This window comes from Carcharhinus amblyrhynchos, chromosome 2 (genome assembly GCF_965287045.1).
Source record: "Carcharhinus amblyrhynchos chromosome 2, sCarAmb.v2.hapA, whole genome shotgun sequence".
Lineage (NCBI taxonomy): Eukaryota > Metazoa > Chordata > Chondrichthyes > Carcharhiniformes > Carcharhinidae > Carcharhinus > Carcharhinus amblyrhynchos.
The window spans coordinates 115,728,263-115,748,726 of NC_137325.1; the positions used below are offsets into that span (position 1 = coordinate 115,728,263).

At 40.3% G+C, this 20,464-nt stretch overlaps 1 protein-coding gene across 6 annotated transcripts in view; it reads right to left on the reverse strand.

Moving 5' to 3' along the window:
- Positions 1–20,464, reverse strand: part of abi1a (abl-interactor 1a) — a 110,108-nt gene that overhangs the window by 3,444 nt on the left and 86,200 nt on the right. The window contains exons 6-10 of one of the 6 annotated variants that reach the window (XM_080211536.1): positions 16,852–16,952; positions 15,965–16,039; positions 13,411–13,587; positions 4,768–4,854; positions 3,042–3,227 (exon numbers count right to left, since the gene is read on the reverse strand). In XM_080211536.1, coding sequence (XP_080067662.1) covers positions 3,042–3,227; positions 4,768–4,854; positions 13,411–13,587; positions 15,965–16,039; positions 16,852–16,952 — 626 coding nt within the window. The remainder of the gene's footprint in view (positions 1–3,041; positions 3,228–4,767; positions 4,855–13,410; positions 13,588–15,964; positions 16,040–16,851; positions 16,953–20,464) is intronic. The other 5 variants (XM_080211544.1, XM_080211573.1, XM_080211554.1 and 2 more) reach the window with 5 other exon arrangements.

Here is a 20,464-nt window from a genome sequence, read left to right on the forward strand (position 1 = left end):
CTCACAAAATTATCAGCCCCTGAACTGGGTAGTTTGAAAGCAGTTTTATTCATATTTTAAACCAAGCTGATAGATTCCACAACATCAAGAATCCAGTGAGTCTGATGCAATTCAAGACCTGATCCTAATTCAACCTCATGTTCCATGGTGCTGCAGCTGGTCCAACTTTTTATTGCAATGGCCACTCTGGAGAATGCAGGCTGAAGTCTCAGTATTGGGAGCCATTCTCTTGTCTTGTTTATCAAGGTCAAAAATAGCAGAAGCACAGAAATCTCAGTACACAAACAGGCTATTTGGCACAAGTTTACACTTTGACAAACAACCTGGTTGCCCTCAATTCTAAGAATAGTTTGTCACAGAGAACCATATTCTAACCACACTGTTTTATGACCAGATTACCATTTCACTAATCAGTGCAAACAATCCATCACTATTCACATTACTACATAATCAATTGATCCAAAAAAATGCCAGATGAAGGCCTACAAAACATGGAGCAGCCTGTCCATGACTTGGTTAAGGGAAGGACAGGATTGGCAGCTTAACATTCTAGGATACAGATGGTTCAGACGGAATAAAGGGGAATGTAAAAGGGGTAGGGGAGTTGCACTACTGGTTAAGAAGAATATCACGGCTGCACTGCAGGAGGACACCTCGGAGGGCTTATACAACGATGCAATATGGATAAAGCTTAGGATAGGAAGGGTGTAGCCATTTACAGTTTACATATAGCCTCCCATCAGCCAGCAGGCGATAGAAGAATAGGTATGTAGGCAGATTTTGGCAAGGTGTAGAAGTAACAAGGTTGTTGTGGCAGGTGATTTTAATTTCCCCTATATTGACTGGGACTCAGTGTTAGGGGAATGGATGGGATAAAGTTTGTAAGGAGCATCCAGGAGGGCTTCTTGAAACAGTATATAGATAATCCAATCAAGGAAGTGCCTGTATTGGACCTGGTATTGAGGAATGAGCCTGGCCAGGTGGTCAACGTTTCAGTAGGGGAATGGTTCAGGAACAGCGACCACAATTCAGTAAGCTTTAAAGGTACTGACGGATAAAGGCAAGTGTGGTCCTCAAGTGAAGGTGCTAAACTGGGGAAGGCGAATCACAACAATATTAGGCAGGAGCTGAAGAATGTAAATTGGGTGCAAACGTTTGAGGGCAAAACAATATCTGGCATATGGGAGGCTTTCAAGTGCAAGTCGATAAGAATCTAGGGTAGCACGTTCTTTAAGAATGAAGGATAAGTATGGCAAGTTTCAGGAACCTTGGACAACAAGAGATACAGTGAGCCCAGTCAAAAAGAAAAAGGAAGCATTTGTCAAGGCTAGGAGGCGAGGACACAAAGCAAATGTGGAAGACAAGGAAAGCAGAAATAAACTTAAGCAAGTAGTAAGGAGGGCTAAAAAGGGTCACAAAAAGTCACTGGCCAGCAGATTTAAGGAAAATCCCAAGGCTTTTTATACATATGTAAAGAGCAAGAGGGTAGCCAGGGAGAAGGTTAGCCCACTCAAGAAAAGGGGGGGGAAATCTATACATGGAACCGGAGGAAATGGTTGAGGTATTAAATTAGTACTTTGCGTGAGTATTCAAAGAGAAGGATTTGGTGGATGATGAGTCTGGGGAAGGGTATATCGATAGTTTGGGTCATGTTGAGATCAAAAAAGAGGAAGTATTGAGGGTCTTGAAAAACTAAGGTGGACAAGTCCCCAGGGCCTGATGGGATATGCCCTAGAATACTGAGAGAGAGAGAGACAGACACACACACAAAGGAGGAAATTTCTGGGGCCTTGAGAGAAATCTTTGTATCCTCACTGGCTACAGAATTGGCAAAGAATAGCCAATGCTGATCCTTTGTTTAAGGAGGGTAGCAAATGTTATCCAGTAATTACAGGCCAGTAAGCCTCATGTCAGTGGCAGGAAAATTTTTGGAGAGGATTCTTCAGGACAAGATTTACTCCTGCTTGGAAATAAGTGTACATATTAGCGAGAGGCAACATGGTTTTGTCAAGGGGAGGTCGTCTCTCACTGATTTGGAGTTTTGCGAGGAAGTGACAAAGATGATTGGTGATGGTAAGGCAGTGGATATTGTCAACACGGACTTCAGTAAAGCTTTTGACAAGGCCCTCATGGCAGACTGGTTCAGAAGGTGAAGTCGTAGGGGATCAGAGGTGAGCTGACAAGATGGATAGTAGACAGAGGGTAGCAGTGAAAGGGTGCATTTCTGAATGGAGGGCTGTACAGTAGATAGCAGAACCCTTAAGAATATTGATAGGCAGAGGGATCTGGCTGTACAGGTACACAGGTCACTGAAGGTGGCAACGCAGCTGAAGGAAGTGGTCAAGGCGGCATAGGGCATGCTTGTCTTCAATGGCCGAGGCATTGAATTTAAAAATTGGCAAGTCATGTTGCAGCTTTACAGAACCTTGATTAGGCTACGCTTGGAATGCAGCATTCAATTCTGGTTGCTGTGCTATCAGAAGGATGTGCATGCTTTGGAGAGGGTACAGAAAAGATTTACCAGGAAGTCACCTAGCATTAGCTTTGAGGGAGGTTGGAGAAACTTGGTTTGTTCTTACTAGAATGACGGAGGTTGAAGGATGAACTGAAAAGTCTACAAGATTATGAGGGGCATGGACAGAGTTGATAGAAGTTTTTTCCCCCGGGGGGGGAAAGAGTCAATTACTAGTGGGCATAAGTGTAAGGTGCGAGGGGCAAGGTTTAAAGGAGATGTATGAGGCACGTTTATTTTTACACAGAGGGTTGTGGGTACCTGGAACTCAGTGCTGGGGATGGTAGTGTAAGCAGATATGATAGTGACTTTTAAGGGGCGTTCAGACAAATATATGAATAGGATGAGAAGAGATATGGTCCCTGGAAGGGTAGGGGGTTTTAGTTCAGATCGACAACATGGTCGGTGCAGGCTTGGAGGGGCAAAGGGTCTGTTCCTGTGCTGTAATTTTCTTTGTTCATGCAAGAAATAATACTTTTTACTGTATACTAATACACGTGACAATAGTCAAAATAAATGAACCACTTACCTTTTTCAAGATAAATCTTTGGTGCCCAGTGAGGGTCTGAATCAGCATATGGGTCATTGTATTGCACGACTGCTGCTTCTTCATCTTCATAGTCCACAGGAGGTGGGGGAGGTGGAGGTGGGGATTCATCAAACATTGGTATATCATCTGGTGGAGGTGGCGGTGGAGGGGTTGGACTGTCAGCAACTGGAACAATTTGCAGTTTATTAGTATAATTAAATATCATTTAGTAAAAACAACAAATAAATTTTACACAAATATTCAACACAATTAATTTCACATGCATTTCATATTGCAGGCTTTCAAAAGAAACCATGCAGATAGGCGGAGTATGTAGAGAGGTTTCAGACCATGCTGAGCCATGTTAGTCATAATTTCTATATATATGAAATGAAAAATCTACACATCGATCCTTGTATGTTCAACTGCCTCAGTTAAATACTAAGTTTCCCCAATTGGGAGGTAATAATTTGATGCATATTATTTTAGCATGCAATAAAATTTTAAAAATGTTGAAAATTGCTTAAATTTCAAGTTATCCTGCAGGAACCAAAATAAAACTGCATACAATAAAATTTTAATCCATTTTTAAAGTGGTGATTATAACAATTGATTCCGAACACATTTTTGTATTAATCTATATCGGTAAGAGCTCAAACTAGATCAAAAGCAAGAAAAATGGAACTGAAGGTACGTTGACTTAAAAATCCACCATATTTTGTATTCACTAAGGAAATGCACCTCTGAATCTGTACACAACATTTACAATTGAGTACAGAAGTCCCAAAACTACCTGGAGAAATTTTCATTTTTGCAAGAAAACTGAATTTTGCTAGAGGCATTGGAAATGGAAATTTTTGGATATATTTGTACCATGTCAGAGTGGACATCTTCATACAAATTTCATCCAAATGTTGCAGTGTTCAAAAGTCTTTCCCAACATGCTCATGTAGAATTCCACGTTAACCATGAGTAAATGAATGGCTTACCATTTCAATGAAGTTCAAGAATCACTATGTACAATCAACACTATCCAGCAGGTGGCAACTTTGTATTCCTAGATTTTAATAACTTTTGTGATTGGCACATTGCACTTTATATAGACAAAAACTTTAAAAGAAAAGTCTTTGCACAAATGTAGAAACTATACAGCCAGATGAACAGTAGGGTTAAATTAATGTGTCCTAAAACATGCACAAAATGACAAATGCAATAGTTTCAGATATCAGACGTGCAATATGCAGAATAGTCTACTAAACACAAGACTCCAGTTAAGTAAATTAGCTTTTGACAGCAAAAGAAAATCAAATTACAATTTTATCCTAATTTCAACAGCTGAAGGTAGTTTTCTTGTTAAATATTACAACAACTGGGGGCTTTACTCTAAGTAAATGTAAATAGGTATTGATCTAAATAATATGCATAGAAGTCTATCCAGCTTCAATTACACAGAAAAAAGCCAATTAAAATTACAGGGTTAAAAAAGGAAATAATTATTTGTTTCAAGATACCCAGTAAACCAAAATATACCCAACTTTAAAACTAGTACACAAATGTAAATAAGAACCAAATATTGCACGTCAAGTAACATTTAGCGACACAGACAAGCACACAGCCAGTGACAGCAGTAGAGAAATAGCCTAAAATGTGAACATGTCAATCATGCAAACTTCTGTCCTTAAATGGGTAAAGAAAAGGATGCATCTACTCAGCCATAAGAACTTACTGTTTTCTTGCACCCTGGCCACGAAGCCTGTGAGAGGTATCTGTGGAGTCAGCTGAGGCATAGGGGGAGGGGGCGGAGCTAGGGATGCTGGCATAAACACAGACACATTGGAACAACAGTGAGGGGTAAAAGGAAAAGGCAAACACAAGCAGCTGTCAATCACATAGGTTGAGTCACAAGGAGAACATACAATTGCTTAATGAAGCAGTGCAACCTCATTCCTCCAACTATAGGAGGAAAGGTTTCAAAGAAACCTTTTCAAGGAACTACATACACCAGACAGAGTTTTAGTATCACAGATCATTACAAGTGCTATATTGGAAATATCACATAGCAACTTGGTTTCTTCACCCAAAAACAAGACCAGTACCAAACATTTACCTTAGGAGTAGATAAGGTTCCACTGCAACAACATTTATGAATGCAAGTTAACCCACCACAAATTTTAGATGGAAGTACAAAGCGTAAAAAAGGAAAAAGCTCCATTTCCCCAGGATATAAACACATGTTGCAAGAATTTAAAGGGAAAAAATTATAGCATGAACTGTCAGAGGGAGCATTCTGCTGAAGCTATGACCATCAATCAAGATATATTAATGAATACATTAATACAATAGCTCAATAAAGTATTTGACTCAACACGAACAAATTTGGAAGAGTTTTTGCGGTGGTGGTGTTGGGGAGGGGGCTCCTTCTCCTGTTAGTCACTTCCTTATCCCATTCATAATTGGATGTGGCAGGATTACAGAACTCTATTTGATTTGTTTTGGAGTTATTTAGCTCTGACATGCAGCTTCCATAGTCTAGTATGTAGTCCTGCAATGTAGTGCTACAAAGTTGGCTTCTGAGCTATACATGGTGCTGCTCCTGGCATTCTCTACTTCCATCCTCACTGAACCAGGTTGGTCACCCAGCTTGATAATCTATGCCAGGCCATGAGTGGACAGATTGTAGTCAAATATAACTCAGCTGTTGATGGTCCACTGCACTTCAGTTTTGTTCTGAATTTATCTTGTTTAGCACAATGGTAATGTCAAAGAACATGGAGGATGTCCTCCCTGTGAACACAGGGCGACTGGACAGTCATTTCGAATCAGTAAGTTCATGGTTAGATGCATCTGCGACAGATTGGTGAGATAAAGCAATTTTGTCCATCAACAGTTCTCATGACCTGCCAAAGATCGTGTCCAGCAGATTCATCCTTCAAGATTTAGCAAGCTCAGCCAGTAGCAGTGCTACTGAGCTACTTGGTGATGGACACTAAAGTTCCATCCAGAATACATTACGTGCCTTTGTTCCCCTCAGTATTTCTTCAGAGTGATGCTGAATATTGAGGAGGGAGGTTGAGCTGAGCTGAGGGAGGTCAGTAGGTGGTGACCAGCAAGAGGTTTCCTTATCCATGTTTGATCTGGTACGAGACTTCAAGGATGCTGGAGGAAACCCTGCACAAAGGAAACTTGGCTTAAAATTTGCCCTGTACAAAGCTCCAAGACTATTAGTAGCACAGTGGTTAGCACTGCTGCTTCACAGCTCCAGGGACCTGGGTTCGATTCCCAGCTCGGGTCACTATCTGTGTGGAGTTTGCACATTTTCCCTGTGTCTGTGTGGGTTTCCTCCCACAGTCCAAAAATGTGCAGGTTAGGTTGATTGGCCATGCTAAAAATTGCCCCTTTGCATAGAATAGAGGATTAGCTGGTAAATATGCAGGATATGGGGATAGGGCCTGGGTGGGATCATGGTCGGTGCAGACTCAATGGGCCAAATGGCTTCCTTCTGCACTATTGGGTTTTTATGATTCTATGACTCTTCAGCAAACGGAGGAATTATAATTTAGGTACAAGGGATGGAGTGATTCTATAGAAGAAAAAATCTTCACAAATTAAAATGGATCGACTACCACGTAGGATCTGGTGAAGTGAACGGACTTTTGGGAAGGCCAAGGTCCATAGCATAGAATGCTAACGAGGCTCATAAGTAGGGAAAGCATTCTGGAGGAGGATGACGCGAGTGGGCCTAGAGGTCTGGAGTGCATCTGCTTCAACGCGAGGAGAGTAACAGGTAAAACAGATGAACTTAGGGCCTTAATGCTTATGCTGAATTTGGATGTGGTTGCAGTGACGGAGACTTGGTTAAAAGGAGGACAGGACTGGCAGCTGAATATTCTGGGGTATAAGCGTTTTAGGCAAGACAGAGGAGGGGCAAAAAGAGGTGGGGGAGTAGCAATATTAGTTAAGGAACATATTACAGCAGTGCAGAAGGTGGACAATTTAGAGGAGTCATGTAATGAATCGCTGTGGGTGGAGCTCAGAAACAGGAAGGGTGCAATCACTATGCTGGGGTGTACTACAGGCGCCTAACAGCCCACAGGAAATGGAGGAACTGATATGTAAGGAGATTCTGGATAGGTGCAGAAAAAATAGGGTTGTTGTAGTGGGAGACTTTAATTTCCCTGATATAGACTGGAAAGTGCTTAGGGCTGACGGTCTGGACGGGGAAGAATTTGTAAAATGCATGCTGGAAGGTTCTTTGGAACAATATGTAGACAGCCCAACTAGAGGGGGCTATACTGGGCATAGTTCTGGGAAATGAGCCTGGTCAGATCGTCAAAGTTTCAGTAGGGGAACATGTGGCAAATCGTGACCACAATTCTGTTAACTTTAGGATAGTAATGGATAAGGATGAGTGTTGTCCTAAGGGTAACGTGCTAAATTGGGGGAAGGCTAACTATAGCTGGATTAGGCAGGAGTTTGTGGCCGTTGATTGGGAGAGGCTGTTCGAGGATAAGTCCACATCTGGCACGTGGGAGTCTTTTAAGGAACAGTTGATAAGACTGCAGGACAGGCATGTGCCTGTAAAAAGGATGGATAGGAAAGGTAGGATTCGAAAGCCGTGGATAACTAGGGAAATTGAGGATCTGATCGAAAAGAAGAAAAAAAAAGAGGCATACGTTAGGTCCAGGCAACTGAAAACAGATGGAGCTCTGGAGAAATACAGAGAGAGTAGGAGAGAACTCAAATGGAGAGTTAGAAGGGCAAAAAGAGGTCACGAAATGTTCTTGGCAGACAGGATTAAGGAGAATCCTAAGGCATTTTATTCATATATGTTAGGAACAAAAGAGTTGTCAGGGGAAAACAAAAAAAAAAGCAGACCTCTCAGGGACAAAGGAGGGGAATTATGCTTAGAACCCAAGGGAACAGGGAGATCTTAAATGAATACTTTGCATCAGTATTCACAAAGGAGAGGGACGTGTTGACAGAGTGTCTCAGAGGGAGGTGTTGACCCGTTAGAGAGAATCTCCATTACAAGGGAGGAAGTGTTAGGTCTTTTAGGGAACATTAAAACTGACAAATCCCCAGGGCCTGATGGCATCTATCCTAGACTGCTCAGGGAGACAAGAGATGAAATTGCTAGGCCTCTGACAGAAATCTTTGTCCCTTCATTGGACACAGGTGAGGTCCCAGAGGATTGGAGGATAGCGAATGTGGCACCGTTATTTAAAGGAGGGTAGCAGGGATAACCCGGGTAATTATAGGCTGGTGAGCTTGAAGTCCGTGATAGTGAAGTTGTCGGAGAGGATTCTTAGAGATAGGATGTATGCACATTTAGAACGGAACAATCTCATTAGTGACAGACAGCATGGCTTTGTAAGAGGGAGGTCGTGCCTTACAAATTTGGTGGAATTTTTTGAGGAGGTGACAAAAACGGTTGACGAAGGAAGGGCCGTGGATATTGTCTATATGGATTTTGGTAAGGCTTTTGACAAAGTCCCTCATGGCAGGTTGGTTAAGAAGGTCAAGGCTCAAGGGATACAAGGAGAGGTGGCTAGATGGGTAGAGAACTGGCTTGACCACAGGAGACAGAGGTGGCAGGCAAAGAGTCTTTTTCCGGCTGGAGGTCTGTGACCAGTGGTGTTCTGCAGGGCTCTGTACTGGGACCTCTGCTATTTGTGATATACATAAATGATCTGGAAGGTGTAACTGGTGTTATCAGCAATTTTGTGGATGACACGAAGATGGCTGGTCTTGCGGATAGCGATGAACATTGTCAGAGAATACAGCAGGATATAGATAGGCTGGAAAATTGGGTGGAGAAATGGCAGATGGAATTTAATCCAGATAAATGCAAGGTGATGCATATTGGAAAAACTAATGTAGGGGGGAACTATACAATAAATGGCAGGGCCATCAAGAGTATAGAAACAGAGAGGGGCCTAGGTGTGCAAGTCGACAAATCCCTGAAGGTGGCAGCACAGGTGGAGAAGGTGGTGAAGAAGGCATATGGTATGCTTGCCTTTATAGGACAGGGTATAGAGTATAAAAGCTGGAGTCTGATGTTGCAGCTGTATAGAACGCTGGTTAGGCCACATTTGGAGTACTCGCCACACTACCAGAAAGGACGTGGAGGCTTTACAGAGTGCAGAGAAGGTTTACTAGGATGTTGCCTGGTATGGAGTGTCTTAGCTATGAGGAGAGATTGGGTAGACTGGGGTTGTTCTCCCTGGAAAGACGGAGAATGAGAGGAGACCTAATAGAGGTGTATAAAATTATGAATGGTATAGATAGGGTGAATAGTGGGGAGCTTTTTCCCAGGTCGGAGGTGACGATCACGAGGGGTCAGAGGTTCAAGGTGAGGGGGGCGAGGTATAACTCCAATATCAAAGGGACATTTTTTATGCAGATAGTGGTGGGGGCCTGGAAGGCGTTGCCAAGTAGGGTGGTGGAGGCTTTAAACGATACCAGACACGCTGGCATCGTTTAAGAATTACCCGGATAATCACATGAACAGACTGGGAATGGAGGGATACAAACAAACGGTCTCGTTAGACCAATGCGCGGCACAGGCTTGGAAGACCGAAGGGCCTGTTTCCTGTGCTATACTGTTCTTTGTTCATATTTAATAACCAAAGTTTTAAAAGGCCAAGGATTAGGAGGAAATGTTCTGAAGTTTTGAATTAAAGGAAGAACTGTGCAGTCATCAAAATGGAGGAACAGAACCATATAGAATGGTACAGTTACAGCACAGCAAAGGGAGAAGGAATATCATGCTTTTCTGAGACCTTGCCTGACGGAGAGGATTAATCTAGGTTTCTTTCAAAACTATACTGGACAGTTGGGGGGTGGGGGTGGTTTTGATTTTGATTAAGCCCAATTGTACAAGGTTGTCAGTATTCGTGAGGGGAAAATAAATGTTTGGTATTTGGACTACATTTAAACGTTTTTTTAAAAAGTACTTCGTACCAAGGGTTAAATAAGTAAATATCCTGAATAAGGTCAAGCATCATAGCTCCATGATCTGCAAATTTTTGAGCACGGATCTTCATTGCTCTGGTGTATACATTTTTAATCTGTGAAGAGATTTGGGAAAATGCAGCCAAAAATAATTCCTTTTTATTCAGTTGGTAAGTTTTAATGCTGATTAAAAATAAAAACATCAACACCACTCCTGGCATTTTGAGGTCACAAAGTTACAGGGATCACAAATCTAAAAATGTACTTTTGCAACACTGCTGTTCATAAGCCTATTCTTAAATACAGTGAAACCTGCAAATTGTAGACAATTTAGGAACTGATATCAGTTGTCTTTTTTTGTAGGTGTGCTCATTTTCTTTGTTTTTGCTGCAAATTTACCTGACAATCTTGGAACAACCAGCTGAGATGATCAGCACCTAACCAACTATAACAATGTTAAAAATGTCCCCTCTCACACCAGCTCAGTTCATTTTACTGTTTTCGAACTGCTCATTCGGCAGCACAAAGAACTATTTCAATTACACTAAGGTGAAACTTCAGTTTTCTAGTTAAGCAGAGAGGTTACAAAAAGACTTACTAACATTTGAGAATCAATCACAGGCCTGCCCATCACTTGACAAATCACAGACAAAGACCTGGGACCACTTTAATCCCATTAAGGCAAAAAGGTCCTCAAAATGAGATCCACTATCAGACACACAATATCAGGGTCAGGAGAAAGGAATTTGGTGAAGTGAAGGCTACCCATAGTTTTTAAACTTAAATGTCTGTTTTCAGAAATTCTCTTAACATACAAGCTTAAAGGTTTCTCAGTAATTTATTTTGCAGATGCTGTTTGTACAAGTTCCCCAGAAACTGCATGAACACTGTTGTTCCTGAGCTAATTTAGTAACCAAAAGCAAGTATTGAACAATTGTGTATTTCACATTTAGAAATATTAACAACTTGTATGCCAAGTTAAACGGCAAAATAAATACTGGAGTTAGGACAATGCGATTGTAGTGAGTTATTGAGAACACATAGAAGACAGCATGAAAAGGGGCAACGTGTAAAATTTGTAAAGTGGCACACATCTCAACAGATGTTTTTGAGGACTAGCGTGGTTGGCATAAATTATACCAAGGAGGCAGACAAATGGCTCTTGCACATACCAAAAACATTACTCCATTTTGTGGAACTGAAACGTTACCTCACTATACTTGATTTCATTTTGAATAAGAACACTGCACCATAATCATGGTAATATATCTTTTGACTCCAGTGAACAGCCACAGAAATGCACAAAGATGCAAATTTGCTCTACCTCACTAGCATCTTTTATTGACTAATAATCTTCTCTTGTTGAAACCTTGGAAAGTAGCTCAGCTTTTCTTCTCATTACAGCAGATAATCTTTTTCCTACTTAGAATCTGTAATGTTTATTAATTCTTCACATGGCCGCAAAATAAGTAGGGAGAATGACGAATAAAATCAGGATTTACAGATGCGTTCAGTTAAATTCTACAAGCCACTCTGTTCATGCAAATTATCACATTTTGGTTAACTGAGTGATGTGGCCAATGACTTCTAATTGCTTTGATTTAAAAATAGAAAGTACAGGCCTTCACCAGTGAAGCCTATTTACTGTCAGAATTATGCAAAATGTTACTCTCCAGCCTAGAAAAATTAGAAAAGCTCTTCAGGCCAGAAATCCTTGACTTAATTTACCTTTCAACGATTAGTTAGCCAATGTTAACCATGGGATTTAACAGGGATGAACAACAAAGGTTCCTGCTCCTGACTGCTTGAGTATCCTAACACTCACCATTATCCTTATGGTCAACGACCTGCACATGTGCCTGGCTAAGCAATGCCTCGATTTTAAAATCATCTTTGTTTCAATCCCTCCATGCTCTCGTTCCTAGATGCGTTACGTCCTATAGTCCTACAACATTTCCAGCTCTCCAACTCTGGCCTTATCTGCATCTCCAAAATTAGGGTTTGTTACTGACAGCCAAATCTTGAGCTGCCAAGATCCCAGGCTCTGGAATTCCTCCTTTAAGGAGTTTGTTAAAAATCAGCCTTTGCCAAAGCTTTGGATCATTTGACCTAATGTCTCCCTTGTATCAGTATCAATTTTTGATAATGGTCTTGTTAGGCAAGTGTTTTACGTTAAAAGGCACTCTATAAATGCAAGTTTGGCTGTTTTAATAATCTGATTAGTGATCAGGGCTGACTCAGAAACCCCCACTTATTTGGACCAAAGCTTTATTGTTTTGTCGTCACACAAGTGCAAGTATGAGTTTGTGTAAAATTCAAGCTATTACAAAATTTCCTCAACCTTAAAACTGGTCACATTTATTTGAAAAGCAGATGGTGAACATTGCTGAAAGCAAATTAGATGGCTGCAATAAGTAATTCAGTTTTTAAATAATTTTTTTAAAAACTTCACGCAATTACAAATGGAGAAGCTGCTTTGGCAAACTTCTCCGTTATGGTTCTGTGAGTTGCACAGTTTTGTTCGCGGTATTCAAATTTGGCATGAGTGTCTGAACCTAACAAACCAGTCTGCAGACTACAAGTTACAGCCCTCAGTCAAGCCACGAATACACTCAGGTGATTTTTTTTTTTGCAGATACTGCAGTTATTTTGGGATGCATTATAAATATGATGATTCAAAGAACACCTTTTGAAGTTGTTGCAGTTGCAAATCCATCCATTATACGTAATGCTGGAAATGTAGTGATGCAGCCAAACGAAGTATGCACATCCCTCAAATTTTTCGAAAACCTAGCTGTCATTGAACAGCTGTCCATTTCCCTGCTGGGATATTTTCCCTTACCACTCCAGTGAGTTCCGAGCATTCTCTCGGAACCAAAAAAAGATGTACGCATAAACATGGTTTGGAATTTATCTTTCAAAATAGTGAAACTTAGAATGCTAGAATGATGTGCTCTGCATAGTGTACGGTTGACCAAGTCATCTAAAATATTTGACAAATCAGTTTATGCTGGTGGGTGGGGGTCTGAGAAACTGTTTTAAATATCAATGTGCTGCAACTACTTCAAATATACTTTGTTCTAAAAATTCATTTCCCCACAATGTATCATAAACAAATTTTCTCCTCCCTCAGAAAAGAAATTGCTGCTGCACAGTTAAAAATCTTAATTTCAGTGCTGAACAATCTGCTGAGGATTCCAATTATTTCCGGCATCTGAGAAAGATACATATGAGCAGAGTATAGATCATATAGAAATGAACATGCAACCTGTGCTGTAAAGTCAGAATTCCACCAAGAGTAGAATGATCCACAAGACAATAAAGGTGACAAAAAAATGCATTGAATGACACCTTAGTTAGCTCAATATACAATAAGCATTGTATATTTGGAAGCAGTATTAAGTAAAAGGCTTACTTGAATTTTGAGCATAGAGAGGGCCACCATTAATATGCGGCTGCACAGAAAACTGAGAAGTCACTGAAGGATTTCGCCTGAAGCCCCCTGAAGATGCCGTAGAGGTGGTAGAATTATGCCGAGAGATCTGTCTGGTCATGGTACTGTACTGGGAGCTAGGAGCCGAACCAGGGCCAGCTGAAAGCATTAAAGTCACAGCAGGGAAGGAAAAAAGAAATATGCATTATTCCGTAATTTCTGAAAAGCAGATTTGATTGGTGAAGAAAACGTGAATCCTCAAACCAGCCAGAGCAGAAGAAATAAAGTGAGGGGATAAAAAGAAGTTTCAGCTTAATCACACTTGTGTAAAATCTGAAATTCCTACATGTTACATTAAAATCAATTGACAATTTCCTCACTCGGAAAATGCTCCTTCTTCCATTCTGTCACGGCTCTATTCCACTTCACATTTTTAGGGGGAAAAAAATGAGACATCAAGTGATATATACACACTATAGCCATTCTTAAACCATACTTTTCACAAGAGTTCCAAATTTCCTATTGATTCTGGACAGTGTTACAGGCATGCAAAGATTCAGGGGGGAAAAATTTTCACTACACCATCACCAACAGCAAACAAAGGTGATTGCAACAAGCCAGTAAGATTAGTAAAAGCTTTATACGTTGTAAAAGTATAGACACTTAAAATTCAAATTCAACCAAACCTTCAATGTTAAATTAATAATCCTTTATAAGCATATGTAAGCATTTAGAAGCATCTAAGGATTTCAATCCACGTTAGTGTCAGAGTAACATGGGCTTAGAATCTCTACATGGAATGGGGAGGCCATTCAGTCCATCAAGTCTGCACTAACTCTCCAACAGAGCATCTCACTCCCCACCCTATCCCTGCACATTTACCCCAGTAAGCCCCCCAACCTACACATCTTGAGACATTAAGGGACTATTGAGTATGACCAATCAACTTATCCTGCACATCTTTAGACTGTGGGAGGAAACCTACGCAGACATGGGAAGAACATGCAATCTCCACAGTCACCCAAAGCTGGAATCGAACCCGGGTCCCTGGCATTGAGGCAGCAGGGTTAACCACTGTGCCACCATGTAATAGGACGTTCTTCAAGAACTGACTTAAAATACTATCCAGATCCCACCATCCCCACAATTAGTAATTAACCAAAAGGTTCTAAAATCTAAAAAAACTGGCCAGACAAATGGTTATGTTTCTTGACAAAAACTACAACTTAAAAAAAATTAATGCTTTTCCACAAAAGGGTTGGAGCAGAAAACATTCTTTTCTCATTCTAGAGTTGTTGGCTAAATTATGCCTATCAGAAAGGTTCAAAGTTCAATTCTGTGATGATAGCGCAACCAATATATACATATACTTTTTTTGTTTAAAGGGAATGCTTAGAAGTTCAGCTTTACTCTACAGGGACTTAGTATATCTAGTAGGAATGCAGCTCAGATGCTGGGAGAAGAAATTTCCTCTGTGGTATTTAATTAGATTGATGGACAGGGTCATGTGGTAATATGGTTAATGTGCAAAGCTGAGTCTACAGCAGACAGAAAGACTGCTAAAGTCAGAGGCATGCATAGACTATACCCAAGAACACACACTCTCCACAAAATCTCTCTGAAAGCTTCAAGACTGTTAACAATTTATGGCAAGTATGCCTGGGTTTGCGAACTGTATTTGTAAGTGAAGTGTAGATCTATGCATGAATGGGGCTTATTTAGAACTGGAACAGTCATAAGCTAGAAAGTAAAGTTGCTTCCTTTCATTTTAAGTTTTGTTCAACTGTTAGTGGTTAAGCGGCTTTATTTGTTATTTTAAATATATTTCCGAATAAAATTTGTTTTATTATAAAAAGATTGCTGACAAAGTAGAGGAGTCATTCCCAGACAGAAATGTCCTATCCACATTTATGCTAAAGAGGAAAAATTGTTGCCGTCTAGTCTGACTCCCAAATGTATTAGGGTTCTGGACCAGCACCCTAACAATTCCCAGTCTCTACAGAGAGATCTGATTGCAACTGAAAGGTCTGTTGGGAACCAGTCCTGAGCTTCTCCAGCCCCACAGTAAACAAGGTGATGAGGCAAGAAAAGAAAAAACTCAAATGGGCATATGGGCATTCGATAAGGACAAGATTAAACTCAAGGTTGATACTCCCCATATTTAATACATTCCCTTCAATTGCAAAATGATTTAATAATGGTCATTTAGGCAAGGTATAAAGATCATCATCCGCAAAACTCAAAAAGTTATCACAAAACTGGACTGAAAGACAAAACATGGATCTGGTTTCAGTTGGTGGGTTAATATTTTATAGTTTTAAGAATTTCCTGGACAGCCTGTCAACCCTGAGCCCACTTCAAAGACACTAACAGGGATTAAAAGTCTTGAACACTATCAACAGTTCCTTATAACCCAAAATCATTCCATCCAGTTTAGTCATTGTAATCCATTGAGAAACAACACCATTTTCCAAATCCATTAGTTAGCTGTGAAAGGACAAACGCGTGAGTAGTTCCAAGCAGCAGCCAGTCTCACCTATGAAACTGCCCGCTGGCAGTGGAGGTGGTGGTGGCGGCAGGGAAGGGGCTCCAACTGGGACAGAATATGATGCTAACAAAAAAAGTCAAATTATGATTATAACAATTTATCCAGTAGTTCTTTATAAACGTTAAATTTAAGAAATAAGGAAATTTGATGCCACTGGACAAAATTATAATATTGGCTGGGCTGAGACAAGAAATATATATGCCACATCGTATGAACATCGGGGGTGGGTGGTGATAAGGTCCATTCAGTAATGAGAAATCAGTACAGACAGTAAATGGAGATAGGATGGGTTCTCTCTTGCAAATCCATTCTTCTACCTTGAGCACAACAACTTAAGAACACAAAAAGGGACAGGTTGGAACAAACTGCCCGTTGAGCCTGCACCATTATTCAATACCATCTTGGCCAATCTTCTGTCTCAACCCCTTTCCTAGCCATTATCAATATCTTTGATTTCTGGGAGAGTCAAAAATCCAGCCTTGAATATATGCCATGATATAGCATCCATGACCCTTTCAGCTAGATAAATGGAAAGATTTGTAACCCTCAAATGAAGTAATTTCTCCTCACCCCAGTCCTAAACGATTGACCCTCTTTTCTGAGACTATACCCCATTGGCATTTCAGTTCAATGACCTTCTGATGAAAAGACATGGACCTGAAACAATTGCCTTCACAGCAACTGTTTGCCTTCACAGCTGCTATCCAGCATGCTGAATATTTCCAGCATTTTGTGTTTTCATTCTATCTTGAAATTTGTCCTAACTATACTAATCCTTAAAAGTTCAGGGAAATTACTTCTCAAAATCAACTTCATAAACAGACTCTTAAGCATTCACCATTTATTCATCTGCAAAGCATTAGAATTTTACCGACCTGGCAAAAGAGTGGGTGGCGAGGGAGTAGGCACAGCAATAGGAACACCTATACTGCTGCTTCCACTGTTTTCTCGGCTTCCACTTCCTCCGCTGCTCCCACTAAGGCGAAATAAAAAATAAAAACAAGCATATCAGCAATTTTTACTCAGCAGCTATCCCAAATGGAAAACTCCTTGCTAGGTTAAGGATATACATGAGCTGCTGTACTTTAGCCATAGATACATGCAAGCCTCAATCTCAACTGGCTACTCAACCATAGAGGCATAACAGTCAAAGCTGATCCCTGTGCTTAACAAATTCATATATGCGTTTCCAGCTCACCATTCAACTCTCCATAAGAGGCCAACTGGCCAATCCTGCTGTCTCAGGTCAACAAACTCAGCTTAGATGAGAGTCAACCTGGATGCTTCCTGACACGTACAACTAACAGCTTTTCTTGCCCATCCTCAAAAACTCAGAACCAAGCATTTTGACTCAAGCACCGAGACGGAAGTATATTAACTAGTCAACTACAAATACATTCTTCAGTGGTTATTGTGCATGATATCAAACATTTACTGAAATTACTGCACCATTAAGTGTAGTGGCTTCCTGAAGGCTACAAGCGGCAAATAAAGCTAAATTTAGAGTACAACAGATTGCATTACCTTTTCTCTTCCACTCAACTCAATATGGCACAGCTGTCACCAATTGTGTCAAAATTTCAACAAGGTGCTGTCAGGGGAGAATTTTTACTGTATCCCATTTATGCATTACACTGAATAAAAGTGCCATAAATCACTAATATTTTCAGAACCAATCTAATGAAAGAGCCAATGTTTCCTCACATTCATCCAAAGCTGCATGCTTCTTAAATAAGAGATGGAGTTCCAGCCAGGCACTGCAAATGGCAAATTGGCTGGTGCCATAGGTTTAGTTTTGCAATGTTAAAACGAGTAAAAGCAACAGCAATGTGAAGAACTGTCAATTGCACATACATTTACATCCACATCCCATTGCAGCAGTACAGTATGTTATTCAGGCTGACATTTCAATAATAATCAACTGCATGAGCATTCTGTTGTCAGGTGCCATTCTTTGGGTGAGATTTTAAAAAGCTTCAACTTCTTATGCCAATAGATATTGAAGTTCCCTTGTGTAGGTGGATCTGGTGAGTGCAAGTGAGTGTTTCTTCTGTAATTAACAGCTCCACTAAGTTGTTGATTCTGTTACTTGCAAATTAAGCATATGTTCTGAAATCGTGTAATAGACTGAAGCGTTACTGTTTCTCACTCTCCACATATGTTGCCAGACCAGAGTTTTTCCAGCTTTCTATTTAAGTATGCACAAAATGGCTGTTGTATCAATGACCATATGTTAAAGCAATTTACTGTCTGAGACACAGTTGGAATATGAGCTGCAATGCATTAGGCAAACAATATTTAAAGCAACGAATGTCTAGAAGAACAATCTGAATCTATTGGGTAAACATAAAACATGAAAATATGAAATCAATAAATTAATTGAAAACAATGTCTCATTTTACTTGGGTTCAGTAAAAACACCTTTATTTTCAGTTTCAGAAAAATCTTATGTCCTTGGACATTACTATTTCCCATACCTATTATTTTTCTAATGATTAAATGAGACCAAAATTGTGGTGAGCTCAGTGCTGTGGGTTCACATTTATTAAGAACTTGATGCAATGAACATCAGTTCTGTCTTGTCAATGCTCTGAAAAAAAAATTGGGGAATTGAGAAGCAAAGTCACAAGTGGGATTATTTAGCTAAAATTGCCCCTAACCACCAACAGTTACCATTCATGATGTTTAAACTAGGGATGTTTTGTAATTCAAACTTGGAAACATTTTTCAACTACTGTGGAATGCAGCTTTTTTTTCCCCACATATTGCAAAATGCCACCCAAGAATAAAGCTAATAGCTTAGATTTGTGACATTAAAAAATGGCATGCAGCATCAAGACAGATTCATCCTTCTGCTGACTTTGTTGCAAATCTCTCCCCGAGTGGTAATTAGTGACATGGCCAGAACACAACTGCCAGCTGGACTGGGATATAATTAGGTAGTGACCATTTGCATACAGATTTAAACTACTTACTCTCATCAAAAATAAGCATAATTTACTAAAACAGTCTAAAGGAATTTTGATGTTCAATTATTTGCTGCACCCAACTTACCATTGGGAGATCAGAATATTAAGCACTGCATTTATTTACTATGAGTAGAATCTGCTGCATGCCCACCATAACCTTGAGTTTCCATTACGACTGTACCATTAGAAGCTAGAGTGGAGACTGGCATGGGGGTGTTAGCAACAATGGCTTTAATTGTGGTTCAAATCATGCAAGAAAAACATCATGGTCATATACTGTTCAGCTTAGACTGAGTATGCAACTTGCTGGGAAAACAGAAACATGGGCAGGGGTAAAGATTTCTAGCTTTGGTCTTACCAATGTGTAATCAGAGGAAGTTTAACTAATCTTTAAGTTGGGGATGGACGTCAAGAAAAAAGCAGAGCTTCATTCACGAAGCTGTAGATGGTGGAGCATAAATAAAGTTGTCTGTTAACATATCATGAAATTATATTCACTCTTTGGATGAAGGATAGAAGTGTTAAAGCTAATAATGGGATATATTAATCCCTTTGATTAGAAAAATCTGAGTGCAGAACACATGACAAAAATTTAACTTAAATCAGCTAAGAGAAAAATGGGAGGTTAGGTGTTAATTGGAGGAAGCCAAGATACATTATTTGTTGTACATGGCTTTATCAGTCCAGTCAAAGTGCACCACTGTACAAATTCTAACTTTTCTTCAGTTATGCAAGTGGAGAGTATTCCTCTTAACTATCATGCAGATGGTAGACAAGTTTCGGAGAATCAAAAGGCAAGGTGTCTACAGCAAAGTGGCAGCAGTATACATTAAGTCCCGAGATACACTATTGTACAATATTGCCACTGTGCATTGATGGACAGAGTAAATCTTTAAGATGATAGTGGATAGGGTAAAGATATGACGTGGATGGTTTCAAGTTTCTGGAGTGAGTAATCTTATTTGTCACACACTTACATATGCTCCCCCCTCAACGTGCGTGCAACACACACACTCCCTCCTCAACACGCGTGCAACCCATCTCTTCCCCCCTCAAAATGCACACGCACCCCATCTCTCCTCCCCCCAAAACACATGCACCCCATCTCTCCCCTTGTCCTTTAACACTCTGCACCTTTGTTCAGCCATTTGTGCATTGTACTCTTAATGGGCCGTCATGAGCACCATTCTCAGCCTTTATTATCACCATTTACATTCCCTTTGACTTGTGTTGATGACATTTTTTTGCCAATTACAATCCCCCCTCCTCCCATCTCATCCTTTTTTTGCCTTCAGCTCCGACAAAGGGTGATCCCAACTCAAATGGTTAGCTCTATTCTCTCTCTACAGATGCTGTCAGACCTGTTAAGATTTTCCTGCATTTGCTGTTTTTGGGATTCCAAAATCTGCAATCTTTTGCTTTTACATGATGGTGGGGGTTTCAGCAATTTAATTAATGCCATGAATGCCATGGGGAGACCAATAGATTCTTCCGAGCTGGAGATGACCATTGCCTGACA